The 18184-nt window shown below is 39.2% G+C and overlaps 2 protein-coding genes, 1 long non-coding RNA gene and 1 pseudogene across 3 annotated transcripts; 1 reads left to right on the top strand and 3 right to left on the bottom strand.

The window, feature by feature from the left end:
• Positions 1–1460: 1460 nt before the first annotated feature.
• LOC122080698 (uncharacterized isomerase BH0283-like) lies at positions 1461–5843 on the bottom strand. The gene is made up of 6 exons (XM_042647520.1): positions 5663–5843; positions 5325–5561; positions 3719–4036; positions 3131–3292; positions 1892–1975; positions 1461–1809 (listed from the first exon to the last, which is right to left on the bottom strand). Exons 1-6 carry the CDS (start codon positions 5690–5692, stop codon positions 1702–1704), a joined length of 939 nt encoding a protein of 312 aa, XP_042503454.1. The 5' UTR covers positions 5693–5843; the 3' UTR covers positions 1461–1701.
• A 376-nt stretch (positions 5844–6219) lies between these two features.
• Positions 6220–8134, bottom strand: LOC122068181 (annotated as a pseudogene).
• Positions 8135–9428: 1294 nt separating this feature from the next.
• LOC122080684 (uncharacterized isomerase BH0283-like) lies at positions 9429–14399 on the bottom strand. The gene is made up of 6 exons (XM_042647502.1): positions 14214–14399; positions 13892–14122; positions 11642–11959; positions 11239–11400; positions 9783–9866; positions 9429–9702 (listed from the first exon to the last, which is right to left on the bottom strand). Exons 1-6 carry the CDS (start codon positions 14241–14243, stop codon positions 9595–9597), a joined length of 933 nt encoding a protein of 310 aa, XP_042503436.1. The 5' UTR covers positions 14244–14399; the 3' UTR covers positions 9429–9594.
• A 313-nt stretch (positions 14400–14712) lies between these two features.
• Positions 14713–17969, top strand: LOC122080692. The gene is made up of 2 exons (XR_006140872.1): positions 14713–17002; positions 17260–17969. It is a non-coding gene; the product is annotated as an uncharacterized LOC122080692 (long non-coding RNA).
• The last annotated feature ends 215 nt before the right edge of the window (positions 17970–18184 follow it).

Raw genomic sequence — 18184 nt, 5'->3', positions numbered from 1 at the left:
AAATTGGGAGGAATTCAAAGTACGAAAATAGAAAATAGACATCCCCATGAATTTTTTTTCATTTAATTTTTTGTTTTATAATATACCATGAACCCCATTGTATGAGGTTTGAAGGAAAAGGCAAAGTTGCTTTGGTGTCAAATTCGGCCTAACCATTTGTAGTTACACCAAGTAAAACTCACAAAAAGAGAAAAGACTGCTATTCAATCTTAGACGCCAAACATATGGGTAGCAAAATTACCATCCTACCTCCCTTTGTTGGAAGCCTTAGCCTCATGTTTCCATTGGCTCCTATGTTGGTAAAAATGAATGACTCTTCATAATTTTTGGAAACGTTATTTTCGTTTATTACAAAGAAAGATGTTACCTAAAAAACAGTCGAATGACGTTATAAATGCTTGGTTCCTTTGGTAGTCAGGTCTCCTTGACCACCGAAAGAACACTTCTCCACGTCAAGATCATATTGAAAAGCAACACTTTTGCTTCCTCTAGGTGTTTACAACACCAACCCAGACCCAAATCAGTTTGGTTAATCACCATGAAACGAGATTGACACAAGCTAATTGCAAAACAGTCAAAATTCAAAGGTGGAACACTGTGTAAAACAGAAAATTTAGATAGGAGGGGAAAATGAAAATGCAAGAGAATGGGTTTTTTTTTTCAAAAGCAATTCTTCAAGGTTCGTTCTTGCTTAGTTTAATTGCTGGTGGCTAAAAGTACCAAGTTATGTTCCATGGAGAATAAATAACTACCACTTTATGAACAAGAATGGATATTTCAAGTTGAAACCTTTTGCAGAGGTGATACCATTTCTCCTTTAAAGAAGATTTTCTGAGAGGATGGCTACGAAGAAGGGTGATGATGAACAGGGAGCTATTAGTGACTAGAAAGAGAAGTTGGTGAGTTCTCAGCCTACAAAATTATAAACTTGTTTTGAGTGTTTTGTACAGAGAGAGAGAGAGATACTTTGGGCAGAGCACAATGGACATTTTGGGGGAAAGTGTGTGATGTTAGTCACAGGTTAGAAACTTGGAAACACCTTCTTCTGCGAAGCAAGGGGTAAAGCTGTGTACATTTGCCCCTCCCAGAACTTGTAGTAGTGGGAGTTTCGTGCATTGGATTGCTATTTTTTGTGTGATGAAGTGGATAAGGGTACGGTGATTTGGTGGCTTTTCTTACTGTAGGATTTTCTGGTGGGGCTGTTTATTTACGTGGATTCTCAAAAGGTCAAGGTCCAAACCTTATCAGTTATCAGAATGGTCTTTTTCTTTCCAGAAAGATAAAATAAATGCAATGGAAAGCACAGATCACGCATGGCGGCAATTATGTAAAATTTTGGGAAATTCACCTAAATTGATAAAAGTACATGGGTATATGCTTCCTTCACTGTTGTTCCCTCTCTTTAAATTAATGCTTACTAATTGAAAGACATGAATGCACTTTATGGATCACTTAGAAGATTAATAAAAGAGAGAAGCCAATAGCATTACACTTGCCCCTCCCAGACCCTGCAGTAACGGGAGCCTCATGCACTGGGTTACACTTTTTATTCATTCAATGCAAATACAAGTATTTTAAGGGAACATAAAAACAGAAAACATACTCTTTTAAAATTCCAAAATACTGGTACAATTTATATATAACTCCAAGAAAGAGGAAGTTTTGACCCAAAAACAGAGGAAGAAGAAGTTATTTCCTAAGCTAAGCTAATAGGGAACCTTCCATGACAGCAACAGCTTTGCCTCGAATCAGTACTCTCTGGGTTGCCTCATCTAAATGCAATTCCAATACTCCACCCCTTGGAGATGCCTAATCCAAATAAATTGTCTTATTGAGAAATCCAATGAATGTGTTTGTGTCAGTAATAGAAAGAGGGAGTGAAGAAGGGTACCTGGTATGCAACAAGATCACATTTTCCCAGCTTTTTGCTCCAATAGGGCATTAAGGCACAATGTATGCTTCCAGTGACAGGATCCTGAAAGACAAATGGAAGCCATTTCAAATGATCCAGACCCCTTAAAGATATTAAGAGTCTAAGATTATGTTAAAAAAATTAGAGTAGGCTGATTCGGATTTGGTGAAGGATGGAGAGAAACAATAGATTTAATCCAACGGAAACCCTCATTCATGGATGGTATCATTTTTCCTGCAAGTCTTTGGATTTTGACGGGTTGAAGATTAGAGTCTAAACCAAAAAAAAAATAAAAAAAATTAGAAACTAAGAATTCAACACGTTGAGACTTTAGAACTTCAATATTAGTAGAGACAGGTTGATATACGTTGAGTTCCTCCCACATGCCCCTTAAAGAACTGTAGTAGTAAGCCAACAGAATAATCATTCTTCTGGAAGGAGAAAAACTTCTCATATAAATCAAGGGAAAATGTTGGGTATGCCGCCGATATCAAGTATGCTAGCACCCATTGTGTCTATCTCTCTCTTCCCTTTTTCTGAAATGACCCCCATATCCTTCCTGAATGATACTCCATCATGTGTTCCTATTGGTGCTATCCGCTAGCATACTTGATATCGGCGGCATACCTATCCCTCTCCCATAAATCAAATACCCTATACATGTTTTTGTCTCGAGGGAAACTCGCTTTGGGAGCATCCCAGATACCCTTGGCTGTGGTATGAAACATGACAATGGCAACCACAGAAGGCTCCATACTATTCCACAACCAACAAAGTATTGTAACATTGTCCGCTGTCCATATAGGATACTTAGTAGCAGTCATAGTAGGTGGTGGCTTAGTCAAATAATCCATTTTCTGCTTGGCAGTGATATAAACTCTTAATTGCCTGTGCCTAGAGAAGATAGTTGGATGTCCAGATTTGGTTCCTGCATTTCATCAATCCAACCCTCACTAGGATAGCTACTTTGAAAGTGATATAGGTTGCCTATCTAAATTCTGATTTCATAATCCTTTCATAATCTGTTTCCAGTTCTCAATTCTATTGGTTTATTCATGAAGTCCTACTTCGAGTAGGATTTTTTTAAAGTCTTGAAACTTGAGATCGATATAGGGTGTTTTCTATTCTGTTCAGCCTGATATTAACATCTTTCACACTTGTGAAAGCTCAACTAACAAAACAAGTCCATTTTATGGTCATAAGTAACAAAGAAGTTACCTCATTAATTTTCAACTTTGGACAAAAATAGCGAGTGAAGATATCAAATCCAGATCCATCGGGAGCAGGCCCAGTAATAATGACCCCTATTCCCGGACATTTTCGTATCTCATCTAATTGTGGTCGTAAATCTGCAACTGTCTTTCCAGATGAGAGCTCGACCTAAGAAAAATGCAACCAAGTTCCTCTTTGAGTAAAAATGCCAAAGATTCTTAAATTCAAGCTAATAAGAAGAAGGCATCCGCCAAGTTTCTGACAAACATCTGGTGCCTGAAGTGGGTATACATTTAATTCTTGTCCAATGGTACAACCTGGGACAGCCATAATATCAAATTACAGGCAATGCTACAAGCATTAAGCACGAAACAGGAGATGGACAAGGATTAAGAAAAGCAGATGCTTCCAACACTATCGATTCTTGAAATGAAAGTATCCAAGTTGTCACCAAGATAAAGCCCACCAGAAATGGGCTACTATAGATGTTCCATGCATACTCCTGTAGCATACTGATTCAAACCTACACAAATGATGCAACCTCATATATCCATTATCAAGTGTCATTATAAATGAATGGGATAAAATAATTACAATGAGGTCACCATCATCGGCTGCAGCTGTTTTACTTATATTGACTATGGAAGCACCATTCAGGGTTCCAGGAAGTGATGGAATATCTGTAGATTCACACTCGAGCACAGGAATTGCAGGGAAGTCTAATTCTATAGAGAAGTGCTCTTCTAGTTTGCCATCTGAGAACTTTGATGCATCCACATTTGTTAGTGTAGGAACCCTTTTAGCAATCAGAACTCCAGATAGTGTGACAAACTCGATAACATTTGTTCTTGCTAGCCTGGATGCAAAGAGAACATGTGCAGATGCCAAGGTTGCATGACCACAAAGCTTGACCTATAGATAAAAATGAAGACCAAATTATGTGGGAGTTTTATTTATCAACAGGTGTGAAAATAATTGATCTATTGACAACTAGGCAATGTATGAAATTTAACAGAACCCATAGGTACCATACAATGGTAAATAGTGAACATGAGGCATGGTAGGGAGGGAGGGAGTCATCATTCAATTAGTTCCGATTTATATATAGTGCACCAAAGGTTCAAAACGCTTCTCTCTGGGTTGACTGTTCCTCCGTGCTACCTTAGGCATCATGAACTATGGGAAGGCAAACAAAATAACTTTGCAGGGGTTGTTCCACATGAAAAAATCTTGTCATTGCTTGGACTCATAATCTCCAAAAAGTGGATCCCACTCTAATAGCTCTGCATATATCAACTCCATACCAGATGTGTTCAATGGACCAGTTCCTTTCTAGTATAGCAGGACTGCCTATGTTAGCCCGTCCAATCAAATGAACGTGCCCAATGCAAAACATAGTATTGTTTGTCTACCATGAGAGATCTAGTCTAGTGAATTTACCGAACAAACCAGAATTTTACCAACTAATAGAGAAGTTTCCTTCATAATTAAAACTGCACACAAGCCATGTAGTTCTTCACAATTCAATTAAGAGAAGTAATATTAGGTACTGGTAGGTGATAATGGTGGCCAACAACTAGATATTACTGCTTCCTAGATCTAATTTACAACAGCAATCACTTACATGAAAATCATCCACATGACTAAAAAGAGGAGGTAAATCGAAATGAGGAAAATTAACCCTTCTCCACCTCCCCCCAGAAAAATTTTTAAAAAGGTGGAGGCTTCTTTAGTCATGGATTAGGAAGAACAGCCCTATGATAGCAACACTATTAGAAAAGACCCCACAAAACCACACACTCCATGAGTCATGAATCATGACTCAACCATACGAATTCACTACCTTCGCATATACTTTATATGTAAATTATATATGTAGAAGACCCACCAACCGATTTGTAATACCTGAAAAACAACTTAGCGACTTAAACTTCCACTATAAACCAGTTTTAACAAATCTTTAATCAAACAAAAAAAAGAAATTCAAGGATACCTCTCTCTCTCTCTCTCTCTCTCTAAGTTTGCGTTTTCTCTTAGAAATCCTAACAAAGATAATACGGAGAATCTCAAGTTTGGTATCACTAGACTAAGTCGAATGTTATTATTATTTTTTTCTCTCCCTGCCGGGCTAGAGTGAGAGGGGGAATAAAGATAAAGTGATGAACAGAGGCCATAGATGATAGAAGATCATAAAACGAACCTCAGCTACAGTAGTAAACCAGCGGAGGTGGAACCGCGAGACAGAATGGTCATTCGAAAGGTCATTAGCGTCAGACTCGGTAGAGGAAATCGGAATCAAGAAACAAGTTTCCGAAAGGTTGAATTCGGCGGCAACAGCTTGCATCCACTTCTTATCTCGCCCTTCTTCTTCTTCTTCTTCCAACAAACACACTGCCGCTGGGTTTCCCTTAAACGCCGTGTCAGTGAACGCATCCACCTGTTCGAGTCAGTCAAACTCTCAAAGCCCAGAGAGAGAGAGAGAGAGAGAGAGAGAGAGACGGAGAGGACAAGAATCAAAGAGAAAAAGAGAGAAATTACCACACAGTACTTCACGGGACGCTTCACCATTTTCTTTTCTGAGAGGAAGAGAGAGAGAGAACCGAAGAGGTGAGGAAGGAGGATTTGGCTCTTCTATGGCGCGGGGTGTGCCATACATCTTCTGGCACGGCCCATCTAACCGACACGTGTTGAAGAGACGATTGGGTAGCCAAGAAGGATGATGCCGCAGAAAGGGACAGCACTAAGCAAGATTTTTGTCTTCTTCCCAACCACCATTGCCGACCTCCGCGCTGCCTATCTCCGCAACCCTCCATGCGTCTCTTTCTCTCACTGCCTCCTCAACTAGAAGGAAGGCTTAGAGCGTTGCTCACAAGCCTTGGAACCAATCCCCCCACCCTCACCCTCACCCTCCATTCTCGCATCGCCAATGTCTTTGCCGTTGACATTCAAACGGCTGCCAAGATTGAAAAGGGAAATTTAGACTATGAAAAAATGAATTAATCCATGAGTTAAATTCATACATAAATGATAGATGACAACACATCATTTATGTTGTTTTATTTTTGGACTTTCTGTTGTTCTTTAATTTTGGATGATCAGATTTTTAAATCAATCCACTCATAGACGAAGCAAGTATGATCCGTGGACTCCTCAGGAATGTCTTTGTTACGTACCTAAAACTTTTCAATTATTATTATAATTATTGCTATTATAGGTGGAATTGTTAATTATTATGGTAAGTTAGTAATTAAGGAATTGTTAGTTATTATGGTAAGTTAGTAATTAAGGGAAAAGTTATACGAGGGGTTATGGGGTGAAGTAGTGAAAAGAGGTTATAAAGAAAACGTGGAGAGTGTGGATTGTAAGGTGTAACCGGTTATCCTATCTTATATAATAGGAATTATTATATAATAGAAGGTAGATAAGTAAATTAAAACTCCTATTTTCTAATGTTTTCTCTCTTTGAGGGTAAGGTTAGGCGACCTCCTAATACGCCCAACTCCCTATTTTCTCTCTTTTTCCAATTTTTTTTTTTTTTTCCCTCTTTCTACCGTGTTCTTATCATCTAGTATCAGAGCCGGTTCTTCATGGATCAAATTTTCAACCAAATTGAGATTCTCAATTGAGAATTCTGGAATTGTTGAAAACAATCTTGAAAAAGATTGAGTTATTGCCCGTGGCCACCGTCTCGTGTATCTAGAGCAACCAACAAAGGAGGAAGAGAAGGAAAAAAAAATGAAGAAATAGAAGAAAACCACAAAAAAGAAGAAGACCATGAAGAAGAAAGTGAAGAAGAAGAAGATGAAAAAGAAGAAGCCAAAGAAGACGAAAAAGGAGGAGGAGGAGAAGAAGAGGGAAGTATTATTCACCACTTCCTTCAATGAGATGCCTGCTTCTACAACTAGATTCGTATACCATGAGATTACCGTTTTAATTGTGATTTTTCCTGTGAAGATATGAGATCCCAGTGGACAATTATATGACTTTACTTCATTGTCCTTGAGGACAAAGACAATTTGAAGGGGAAGGATTGTTACGTACCTAAAACTTTTCAATTCCCAATTATTATTATAATTATTACTATTATAGGTGGAATTGTTAGTTATTACGATAAGTTCGTAATTAAGAGAAAAGTTATAGAAGGGGTTATAGGGTGGAGTAGTGGAGAGAGGTTATAATGAAAACGTTGAGAGTGTGGATTGTAAGGTATAACCGGTTATCCTATCCTATATAATAGGAATTATTATGTAATAAAAGCTGGACAAGTAATCTCTAGAGGAATATTCTCTCTTTTAGGACGAGGTTAGGGAACATCCTAATATGCTCAACTCCCTATTTTCTTTCTTTTTCGTATTTTTCCTTCCTCTTTCTACCATGTTCTTATCAGTCTTCGAGCTTCGAAGGCTTCTCCTTCCCTCCCACAAGTCTGGCCGGATGTCCCATGACCGTAGTCTTCGATGGTGCATCGATCAGAACCACTGCTCTCACCCCAATCTTTGCTCCTTCTCCGATCTTCACATTCCCCAAAATCGGCTCTCCAGCTCCAATCAGGACCACATCACCGATCTTGGGGTGTCGATCCCCTGAAATGGACACATTATTTCCAATCACTGCGGCCTCTCCGACGACAACCCCAGTGGCATGATCGAGCAGAATCCCCTTTCCAATCTTGGCTACCGAGTGAATGTCGATGGCAAAGACGTCAGCGATATGAGAATGCAGGGCGAGGGCAAGGGGGCTATGAGAGTTCTAGAGCTTGTGAGTGATGCACTAAGCATGGCAAGTGAGGAAGCCCCTTGAAGTTGAGCAAGTAGTAAGAGAAGGAGACGCATGCAGGGTCGTGAAGGTCGGCCGTGGTGGTGGGGGAGAAGACGGAAAATCTCGCCTAGTGTTTTGCATGTACCTTTCTCTCTCTGCGTCATCATCCTTCTTGGCCACCCGATCGTCTCTTCAACACGTGTCGACTAGATGGGCCGTGCCAGAAGATGTGTGGCTTACCCCGCGCTCCATAGAAGAGCCAAATCCGAGGAGACTACAAGATTCTTTATGTAACGACCAAGTGCTAGTCGCGCGGCCCCTGCACCATCGAGTGTGGGCAACCAGGTGTGCACGAAGTGATTATCCTCTGCAGTGAGAGCGGTCGAGCGGTGAGCATCGGATGGCTGAGACCATCCGGGCACGCACCCTGAGGTCATCTCTACCATCTGATGTTCACCGTATGACCGCACTCACTGCAGAGGATAATTTTGCAGTGCACACATAGGCATCAACAAAAAAAAACACTGTCCGCTTTCGTTCTCTACGACTAGGCACATGGGGGCAGGCTATGAAAAGATGCCCGTGACAATCCTCCTCATGTGTCTAGGTGTGGGAAAACGCAAGCATACATGGTTCTCATGCTAGTTGGTTTTTTAGGTTTCGCAGGGGTGGGGGCATCACACAATTGGGGAACATTCATTTATAAGTAATGGGATGAGTTCTCTATCCGTGAACATGACTCTTGCGCCAGAATGGAACAAAAGGAGCACACTGCACACCTAGAAGAATCAATAGTTGGGCATTTTCACCTTCTCAAGGGGTTAAGGCGGTCTTTTCATTGCCATAAATTAATCATTTTTGTCACCATTCTTTTTGTCTTAATATTATTATTATTATTCTTTCTTAACGTCCAAGCATAAGAGTACCTTTGGTTGCAAGAGAAATTAAGAGGAAGGAAATTGAAAATTTGCAATCCTAAAAAAGGAAATTTTGTTACTCATTACCTCATAACAACTTAAATTTTTTTTAGTAATGATACATTTCACATAAAAATTTTAGGAAAAGAAAGCTAAGGCCCGATTAGAGTGATTTTTATTTTTGAAAGTGTTTGATTTGATTTTTATATCCTATTTCAATGAAATAAAAATCAAACGGAACAGAAATTCTTACTATTCCATAATTTCTATTCCATTTGATTTCACTCGATCTTGATCTTTAATGAGCTTAACTCTACCCCTTTTACAAATGTGACATTACTAGCTTCTCCTTGAAATGAGATTCTTGGTGGTGATATATTTTCTGGGAAAGTGGTATAAAATTTGTACATCAGGATCCTCTCCAACACCCCAACATGCATTGGGCTGACCTGGGTTGCATTCCTAGGTCCTCTCAACCGTCCAATGTGTGTTGGGATGCTGAACGCGTTAGAAAGGATTCGGACTCAAAATTTTCTCTATTTCAATAAATATTCATCTATTTTCTATCAAAAATATTTTTATGTTTTTGATAAATATCTATTTTACGTTAAAACTATGTTGTTTCAAGGTTGTCTCATAATAGCCATACGTGAATTAAATATAGGTAGAGCTGAAATTACAAAATTGGAAGGAAGTCCTACATGTGAGATCTTCAGAACAGAAGAATAGATAACATATTTTATACTTGCAAAATACCGGTACAATTTGCATAGGAAGAGGAAGTTATTTCCCAAGCTAGGCTAATAGGGAACCTTCCATGACAGCAACAGCTTTGCCTCGAATCAGTACTCTCTGGTTTGCCTCATCTAAATGTAATTCTAGTACTCCACCCCTTCGAGATGCCTGATACAAATAAATTGTATTATTGAGAAATCCAATGAATGTCTGTGTCAGTGATAGAACAAAGGAGTGAAAGAGGATACCTGGTATGCAACAAGATCACATTTTCCCAGCTTTTTGCTCCAATAGGGCACTAAGGCACAATGCATGCTCCCACAAACAGGATCCTAAAGGACAAATGGAAGCTATTTCAAATGAGCCAAACCCATTAAGGATATTAGGAGTATAAAATTACGTTCAAAACATTTTTTTTTTTGCTCTGAAATCTTTGGAACAATCATTATGGTCCAACATTGGAATTTATTTGCAAATTAGGAGTAATTTAGGCAAATATATTGGTTATAGAGGGTTTAAAAATGCCAATGGGGTTGGTAGCATGGTGGAAGGAAGCCTTTGCCTCATCACAATTTGGGTTGGCAGATTATGGGTTTGAGTCAACATATTCTACTCACTCGATCCCGTAGAAATATTGGTTGTCATATGACCGCTTTGGCATGGGAGATATAATCAGTACCATAGAGCGCACCTTTTTTCTTAAAAAAAAAAAAAAGGACACATGCTTTGCAACATGTGGAGCGAGTTGAACCAACGAATCCCTTTCGCCAAATCAATTGTATTGGCACCATCTTTGTTTATTCCTTAAGGCTCCCACCCTCTTCAGAATGGAAACGGCTTGTGGGGACTGATAGCGACTAGTATTTTTTTGTTCAAGTTCAAGGGCCTATTGGCCATTACATAATAGACCTACATAGGGGCCAAGAACAAACCCACGGAGTCAACAGGGGCCCAAGACCACACTTCTTGGAAAGCAAGGGAATTGGTACAAACCAAGTACCAATGCACTTGAGAGGAGTTGATCAAGTGACCAACCTTCAGGAAGGTACTCCACTGAGCACTGCAAACCTCCACGCCAAGGCCCAGGTGTGCATAGGGAATATTTTCACTTCAAAGAATATAGGGATACCAGGGGTGTCAAAAAAACTCGGTCAGCCCGAACCTGCACCTGCCTTGAGCCCGAACAAAGCCTGGGCTAGGTTGAGAATTTTAGGCCCGAGGCTAGGAGACCTCAACCCAACCCAATCCAACCCAACCCTATATTAAGTATATAATAATATAAATATATTAATAATTATATATAGATATTTATAGAAAAATATCTATAAAAAAGTCTTTCATTTTTCACAATCTACATATGTACAAAAATTTTGGTCTTTGGCCTATGCAATGCATCAAGATCAAGCAACCAAGTAACCAATAGTACTAGGCTGGGCTGGATTGGATTAAGCACGGCCCGATCAAGGTTCATCAAGGTTGGGCTGGGTTGGGCTAAACCCAACACTTTGGGCCTGGGCTAAGAAATCCCAGTCCGACCTAGGGCTGAGCAGGGCTTGAGTTGAGTTAAGAAACTTTAGGTTTGGATCAGGTTTTTAAAAAAGCCAGCCCATTTTGGCCCATTGACAACCCCAGGGACACCCTTCCTTATCAAAAAGATCGAACAAAACAAGTCCATTTTATGGTGATAAGAAACAAAGAAGTTACCTCCTTAATTCCCAATTTCGGGAAAAAAACTCGACTGAAAAAATCAAATCCTGATCCATTAGGAGCTGGCCCAGTAACAATGACTCCTCTTCCAGGAAATTTTCGTATTTCATCTAACTGTGGTAGTAAATCTGCAACTGTCTTTCCAGATAAGAGCTCAACCTATGAAAATGCAACCAAGTTCTTTTATTTAGTACAAATGTCAAATATTCTTATGGGAAATGGTTCTCTGTCTGAGATTTACGTCAACACTTTCTTTGTCTATTTCTCTCCTCTCTCAGAAAAGAGGCAGGAATATTTTTTTACATGGAAAGGAGAGAGAAAGCATAGACCATGTTCCCAGACAGAGTTCTTTTTTCCTATACTTGTATTCAAGCTAATAAAAAGGGGATAAAGTGAGTACAATGAGGTCTTCGTCACCAGCTTTAGCTGTTTTACTTATATTGACGACGGAAGCACCATTGAGGGTTTCAGTAAGTGATGGAATGTCTTCAAATTCACACTCAAGCACAGGGGATGTAGGGAAGTTTAATTCTATGGAGAATTGGTCTTCTGCTTCACCGCTTGAAAACTCTGATGCATCCACATTTCTTACTATAGGAATCCTTCTAGCAATCAGAACTCCAGATAGCGTGATGAACTCAATAACATTTGTTCTTGGTAGCCTGGATGTAAAAAGAACATGGGCAGATGCCAATGTTGCATGACCGCAAAGCTTGACCTATACATAAAAATGAAAACAGAATTATGTGAATCCATTGGTACCATACAATGGTCACTAGTGAACCTAGGGCATGGTCGGGAGGAAGGCCTTCCTCATTCAATTAGTTTCAATTTGTATGCAGTGCACCAAAGGTCCAAAACGTTGTAGGGGTTGATTCACTAGAAATACTATCTTTTTCTTTTTTGTTAACAATGGGTATCCAGGCCTTCGGCCTGACTAGTCCTACGGGTCCATACTGACCCCACAACCGCATAGACCAAGTTATACTGGGTTTGAATGAGAACCATTCAACTTTCATTGAAAGCAGTGAAGAGCACCAAACACCCTTGTGTGAGCGGGCCAAGGTGTGTCTAGTAGGAGTCGAACTTAGGACGTCCGAGTTTACGGCGCTCTCTCTCTCTTTTAATTTATTTATATGAAATAAAAAAAATTCCCTCTTAATCCTCAAAAAGTGGATCCCTCTCTAATGTCTCCGCATAAATCAACTACTAAAAGCGGTTTTCAATTTGGGAGAGCCTATGCTAGTGCTCCTTATCTTTCTCTCTCTCCTTCAAACAAAAGGTAAGGATGTCATTTCCTAGAGGAAAAGAGAGACACACATGGGAACACTGAGGGACACTTAAAGCTTAGTTAAATTTATATATTTAATTTGATTTATTTTTGAGTTCTCAATTGGTCCCCCCCCCTCCCTTTTTCAAGGGAAGGTTTAGTTTTTTTTTTTTTTTTTTATATGAAAATAAGTTGCTAAGTTGCTTCTAGGAATTATAAATCGGTTTGGTGGATAGTTTACATATAATTTACATAAGTAAAACAAAAGAGGGATGACGACTGCGCTAGATGGGGATGAGGAGCTATAGACTATACTGTAATAGTAGAAGTCTTTAAAGAGTTTAAAGATGTCTTGCAATCTTAGTTGTTGAAAAGACTTCCACCTAAGCGAGAGGTGGATCATCGCATTGAGTTGGAACCAGGGTCTAAGCCACCGTATTACTTCATATCTTCCCTAGTCTGGGTCCCCCCTTAGACATAAAAGGTCCTCTTTTATGCCACATTTGACGGAAAAAAATTGTCTGTAATTTCGATCTCGTACAATTTCGTGAAATACCACCTTCAGGGAGTGACACGTGTATTGATACCAATAAAATGGTCCAGATCTGATTTAAATGTTTCTTCACTAATTTAATGTTTTATGAATTGTACCAGATCTGGGCCATCGTATTGGTATCAATACACGTATCATCGTTTGAAGATGGTATTGCACAGAATTGTACGAAATTAAAATTGCAGACGATTTTAACCCCACATTTGACAGGTTGAGGTTTCAATCCGTGTGCCTAAAGACCTCTCCTATCAATTTAGCTCTTGAAAGAAGCGAAGTTGACTCTTTTTTGGGGGTTTTCCTTTCCCTCTTCCCAACGATATGACTATTATTATGTCAGCACGTGGAGAAATAAGAGAGCTTGAAGGCATCCACCACATGGCCAGGGCAAACTTTTCACCCAATCCAATGTCATAAGGGTTGTGAGCAAGTAGCATTTTTTTTTTAGAATAAAATATAAAAATAAAAGAGCTCTAGGAGCTAGGCATGAGTGCATGACATATATGATATAACCCTTCGTTTTTTTTTTTCCCTCATCTCGTTCCAAGTGAAAAGACATCTTTATCTCTTATTTTAGAAAAAAAAAATTATAGAGACATGAAATGCTGATGTAGGCCATCGTGCTCCCAAACACAGAGACCTACTTCTCAAGCTCAACTTCAATTAAACAGATCAGGTTCACGAAAATGTTCTCGCACGTGAACCTGATCCGCTCTAATTAAACAGAAAAAATCAAATTGAAGAATACCGAAACCTCTAGCTCTTAGAGCTTCAGTGAAAGCAAAATTGCAAGTTTCTCTTTAGAAATTCGAAAAATATAAAAAACGAACCTCAGTGACAGGAGTAAACCAGCGGAGGTGGAACCGTGGGACAGAATGGCCATTCGAAAGGTCATTAGCGTCCGAGTCGGTAGAGGAAATCGGAATCAAGAAACTGGTTTCCGAAATATTGAATTCCGCAGCAACAGCTTGCATCCACTTCTCATCCCTCTCTTCTCCTTCTTCCAACAAACACACCGCCGCGGGGTTTCCCTTAAACGCTGTGTCGGTGAAGGCGTCCACCTGTTCGACTCATTCATTTTTCATCTTAAAAAACCAAAATCTAAAAAAGCCCACAGAGAGAGAAAGGAGACAAGAATCAGAGAGAAATTACCACAGAGTACTTCACGGGACGCTTCACCATTGTCTTTTTGGAGAGGGAGAGGGAGAGGGTGGGAAGAGAGAGAGAGAGAGCCGAAGAGGAAACCTGCAAGAATATTCTTCCTTTATCGACTGAGTGCTTTGAGCCGAGATTTCTCCTTACAAAGTTGGTATTTATAAAGTAAATAGAAAGATAGAACGAAACTTCCTCCCAAGTCCCCACCTAAAACGAAAGGGAAATGAATCAGGGCATCCATGCTGAGCTGGAATCTCGTCCGTATTAATATCCAACAGCACAATTGCTACCAGCAGCTTTTTATTTTATTAATTTTTTTTTTGGACGGCAAAAGGTTGGCACACTAAGGGCTCGTTTCAGCTGTTTTTGTGGCTTTCTGTTTAAAAAAATGGAGAAATAGGAGCAAAAACATTTGGCAAATCCATTTCGTTTCACTTATTTCTAGGAATAGAAATAGAATTTTTTTTTTTGATTTATGATTCAAAAACCAGTTTTGACGAAACGGCCCAAACATGTTTCATCATTTCATGAACCATTTTCCACTCAAAAAACCCACCCACCCTTGATCAAAAATTGATTGCCCTATTTCGAAAGAAGCTGCCTTCGACGAGAGCAGTCCACCTCTACTCCTCCTCCCACCTCTGAGCTTATCCACAAACTGACGCTTCTTTCGACGAGAGTAGTCCACCTCTACTCCTCCTCCCACCTCCGAGCCAAGCTTATCCACAAACCGACGTTGCCTCCTAAGGTTATTAGAGATATTCTTCATGCGATTCCCCTCTCGTGAAGGCACAGGACGATCCATCTTCTCAAGTTGCAGAACAACGTCGTACGTTCGCACTCCCGTGACCTAGTACCACTGCAAGAGGGTTGCAGAGACGCTCCCGTGACATACTACTGCTGCAAGAGGGTTGCAGAGATGCAGCTTTAAAATAGGACTTCGGGAGACCTATTTTACCTTCGATTGTTCAAGATCGTTGCATTGTGCGACTGGATTTTTGTCCTGTGCATTTCAGCCTTTGGTGCCCTAGGTATGTAGTTGGATTTTTTAAACTATTGATTCCCTACCCTGATAATCGTTGATTGCTAGCTAGCAGGCCTCTCTTCTGGGGTTTTGACATCCCTCTTTGACTTAGGGTTTTCCATGATCTACCCTTCCAGTAGATGTAGATGGTAGTTCATCAGAGTCTCTCTCTCTAACAAACTTCGGCACCCATTTATAGTTTGAGAATTTCATTCCGTTGGTCTCTTGTACCATCGATTGTTCAAGGTAAATCCGTTGTGCGACTGGAATTAGTGGAAATCCTTTGAAGATCGTTGGATACCCGATACGTTTCTGAAGGAATGTGAAAGTTTCTTATTGAGGAAAAGAGCCACCACTGGTTATGCGATTTTTGGCCATTGTTTGATTTAAAGATTTATATATGTTTCACCACTTAAAATGCTCTGTTTCTGCCTTCTGTTGTAATGTACTAAAGCCTTTACTCTGTCTATAATAGAGGGTTTCGTTTCTACCTTAGTTCCTTTGACATGGCTGAGTCCTAAATGAGGAAATTAGGCTTATCAGTTCACTTTCATTATGAATGCAGTATAGTATTGAGACTATGTTCCTATTGAAGCTTTTGCTTTGTAATTTTTTTCTTAGGAAGCAAGTGGGGGAAGTTTTCACACTCTTTTGTGATCATTAATCAAAAGAGGTTATGTTGCATTTTTGTTCAAAGTAACTATTTGACATTGAAATTTTCTACACTAAACTCTTGTATGGATACCATCTTGATATGTATAAGTATTTGATTGAAGAGGGTTGGTAGGTTGTTGTGAGATTGTTTTTTCCCCAATATTTACCTTATGGTGGACATGTACATGGATCATCGGCTCATTGAAAACTGTTTTCTTATTTATATTTTTTTATCTTCCATCCACCCACTTCATTATGGTTCCTTTTTTATGATTACTTCAAACACCATTTCCAACATTACTTCATTATTATTGTCATTGTTGTGTTTTATTTATTGCCAATATCTATTCTTCCCTAGTAAATAAAAGGTTAATGAAGTATATGGTACTATTTATATGCATTAGTGACCTATGTCAGTGTTTCAAATTTTCTTTGAGTTTGATCCTGTAAATTCTACTTATTCTCTCCAGCTCTCTGCCTCCCTCTACCTCAAAGTAATCTTTAACATCATTTCTTAATTTTTAACCTCCTACACCTTTTAAGGATTGCATGTTTAGATGTGAACCTAATGCATTGGATATATTTGCACATCCTTCTATTTTCCATTTTTTTTTTAAACACAACTTTTATTTATATCATTGATAGAAGTTATATTGATGCAAGTATGGAATGAGGCAGTTCATCAAGTTTGTTATTATATAAGCACAATTTATGTGAATGCAACTAATTTAGATATTTGGAATGTTTGCTAAATTACATATGCATCTTCAACGATATGAGATCTCCAAGAACCCCCACCCCCAAAAGCAATACTATTATATGGAATAAGGCTAAGGTTAGAGCATTCATCAATCATATGGTTGAGAATGTCCGGAAAGGTCAAAAGACCAATTCCACCTTCACAAAGGTGGGGTGGGATAATATTAAGAAAGGTTTAGAATAGGAATTCAGTCACCCATTTGCAAGGGAGCAACTGCGTAACAAAATGAACAAGTTATGAAGGCAGTACAACAGCTTCAAGCGTTTGCTAGAAACGACGGGATTCGAATGGGATGCAAATGCAAGGACTACGACAACGGAAGACTCTGTGTGGGAATCTACAATTAAGGTATGAATATTTTATTCGGTTTAGATATGTATGAAAATGTACTACTGATATTCGTTGTGTTGATTACTTATAGAAACTTCTTTGAATTATAAGAAAACAAATAGTGGGAAAAATACAGGAGAGAAGGTCTACCATGGTGGCCGGAGTTGTTAGAGATATTCTCCGACTCCAGTGCTCGTGGGGATAGAGGGTTATCACAGACTATAGCAATTACTCCTAGGTCCACTAATGTTGTTGTTGTTGATGATAAATTTCAGGACATTGAACCGGATGTAAGTGAAGGTTGTAGTGGCGAACCCGATAATTCAGCTCCTCCTAGGCGACACATTGATAGGACTCCTACGGATAGTAGGAGGAAGAGTCAGACACGCACACTCACGAACTCTACACAGGACTTCAGGGAGTTTGTGAGATGGAGGATGGAGAAGGGAAACTCCTCTGCCACTTCAGCCGTTGTCCGACCTCCATATCCAATGTATGACAGGCCACATAGTATTATGAGCTGTCAAAAGCTCTTTGACTCTTTAGAAGAGCTTCCATTGGATTTGTATGTCTTGGCTCAGCATAAGATACATAGTGATGCTGGTTGGCGCTTGTCATTCGTGGAAGTTAGGGCTAACAGGAGGTTGTGGATGATCTAACACTTGAAGGATATCCCGTGAGCTACTTCAGTTGGTTTTATTTCATGGTCTTTTTAGAAATTGAGCTGGTTGGGTTGGAGATTGTATGGACTTTTCAGAACTGATTTGAGCTGGTTGAGTTGGTTTTATTTCTGGGACTTATATATTCCTCTTTCTAACATACGTTTGTTGTGAACTGACCGGGATGTTGATACTTTAGGTGGATGTTGCTTGTGTTTTATGGTTTTATGTTGGATTCGTAAATGTTTTTTGTTAACTTTTTAATATAGGATGTGACATATAATTAAATATGGATAGGTAATGATTATGGTTCATATTTATGCTCATTTTCCATGTTTGTTTGTTGATATCATGTAACTACTTATTGCATGTTAATATTTATATGTTCGCATATATACAGGAAAGGTAAAGTGTGTGACTTATTAGGCTTTTAGTATTGTAGGATGTTATTTTATTTTATTTTTCTTTTCAAGTAATACTAGTCATAGTACATATAGCTTAATTAAGATTGTGGCATACTGAATTTGGTCATAATTACAGG

The sequence above is a fragment of the Macadamia integrifolia genome, chromosome 1 (assembly GCF_013358625.1).
Source record: "Macadamia integrifolia cultivar HAES 741 chromosome 1, SCU_Mint_v3, whole genome shotgun sequence".
NCBI classification, from domain to species: Eukaryota; Viridiplantae; Streptophyta; class Magnoliopsida; order Proteales; family Proteaceae; genus Macadamia; species Macadamia integrifolia.
Note: the sequence above shows the minus strand (reverse complement) of the source record. Positions and strands in the feature narration are given on the sequence as shown.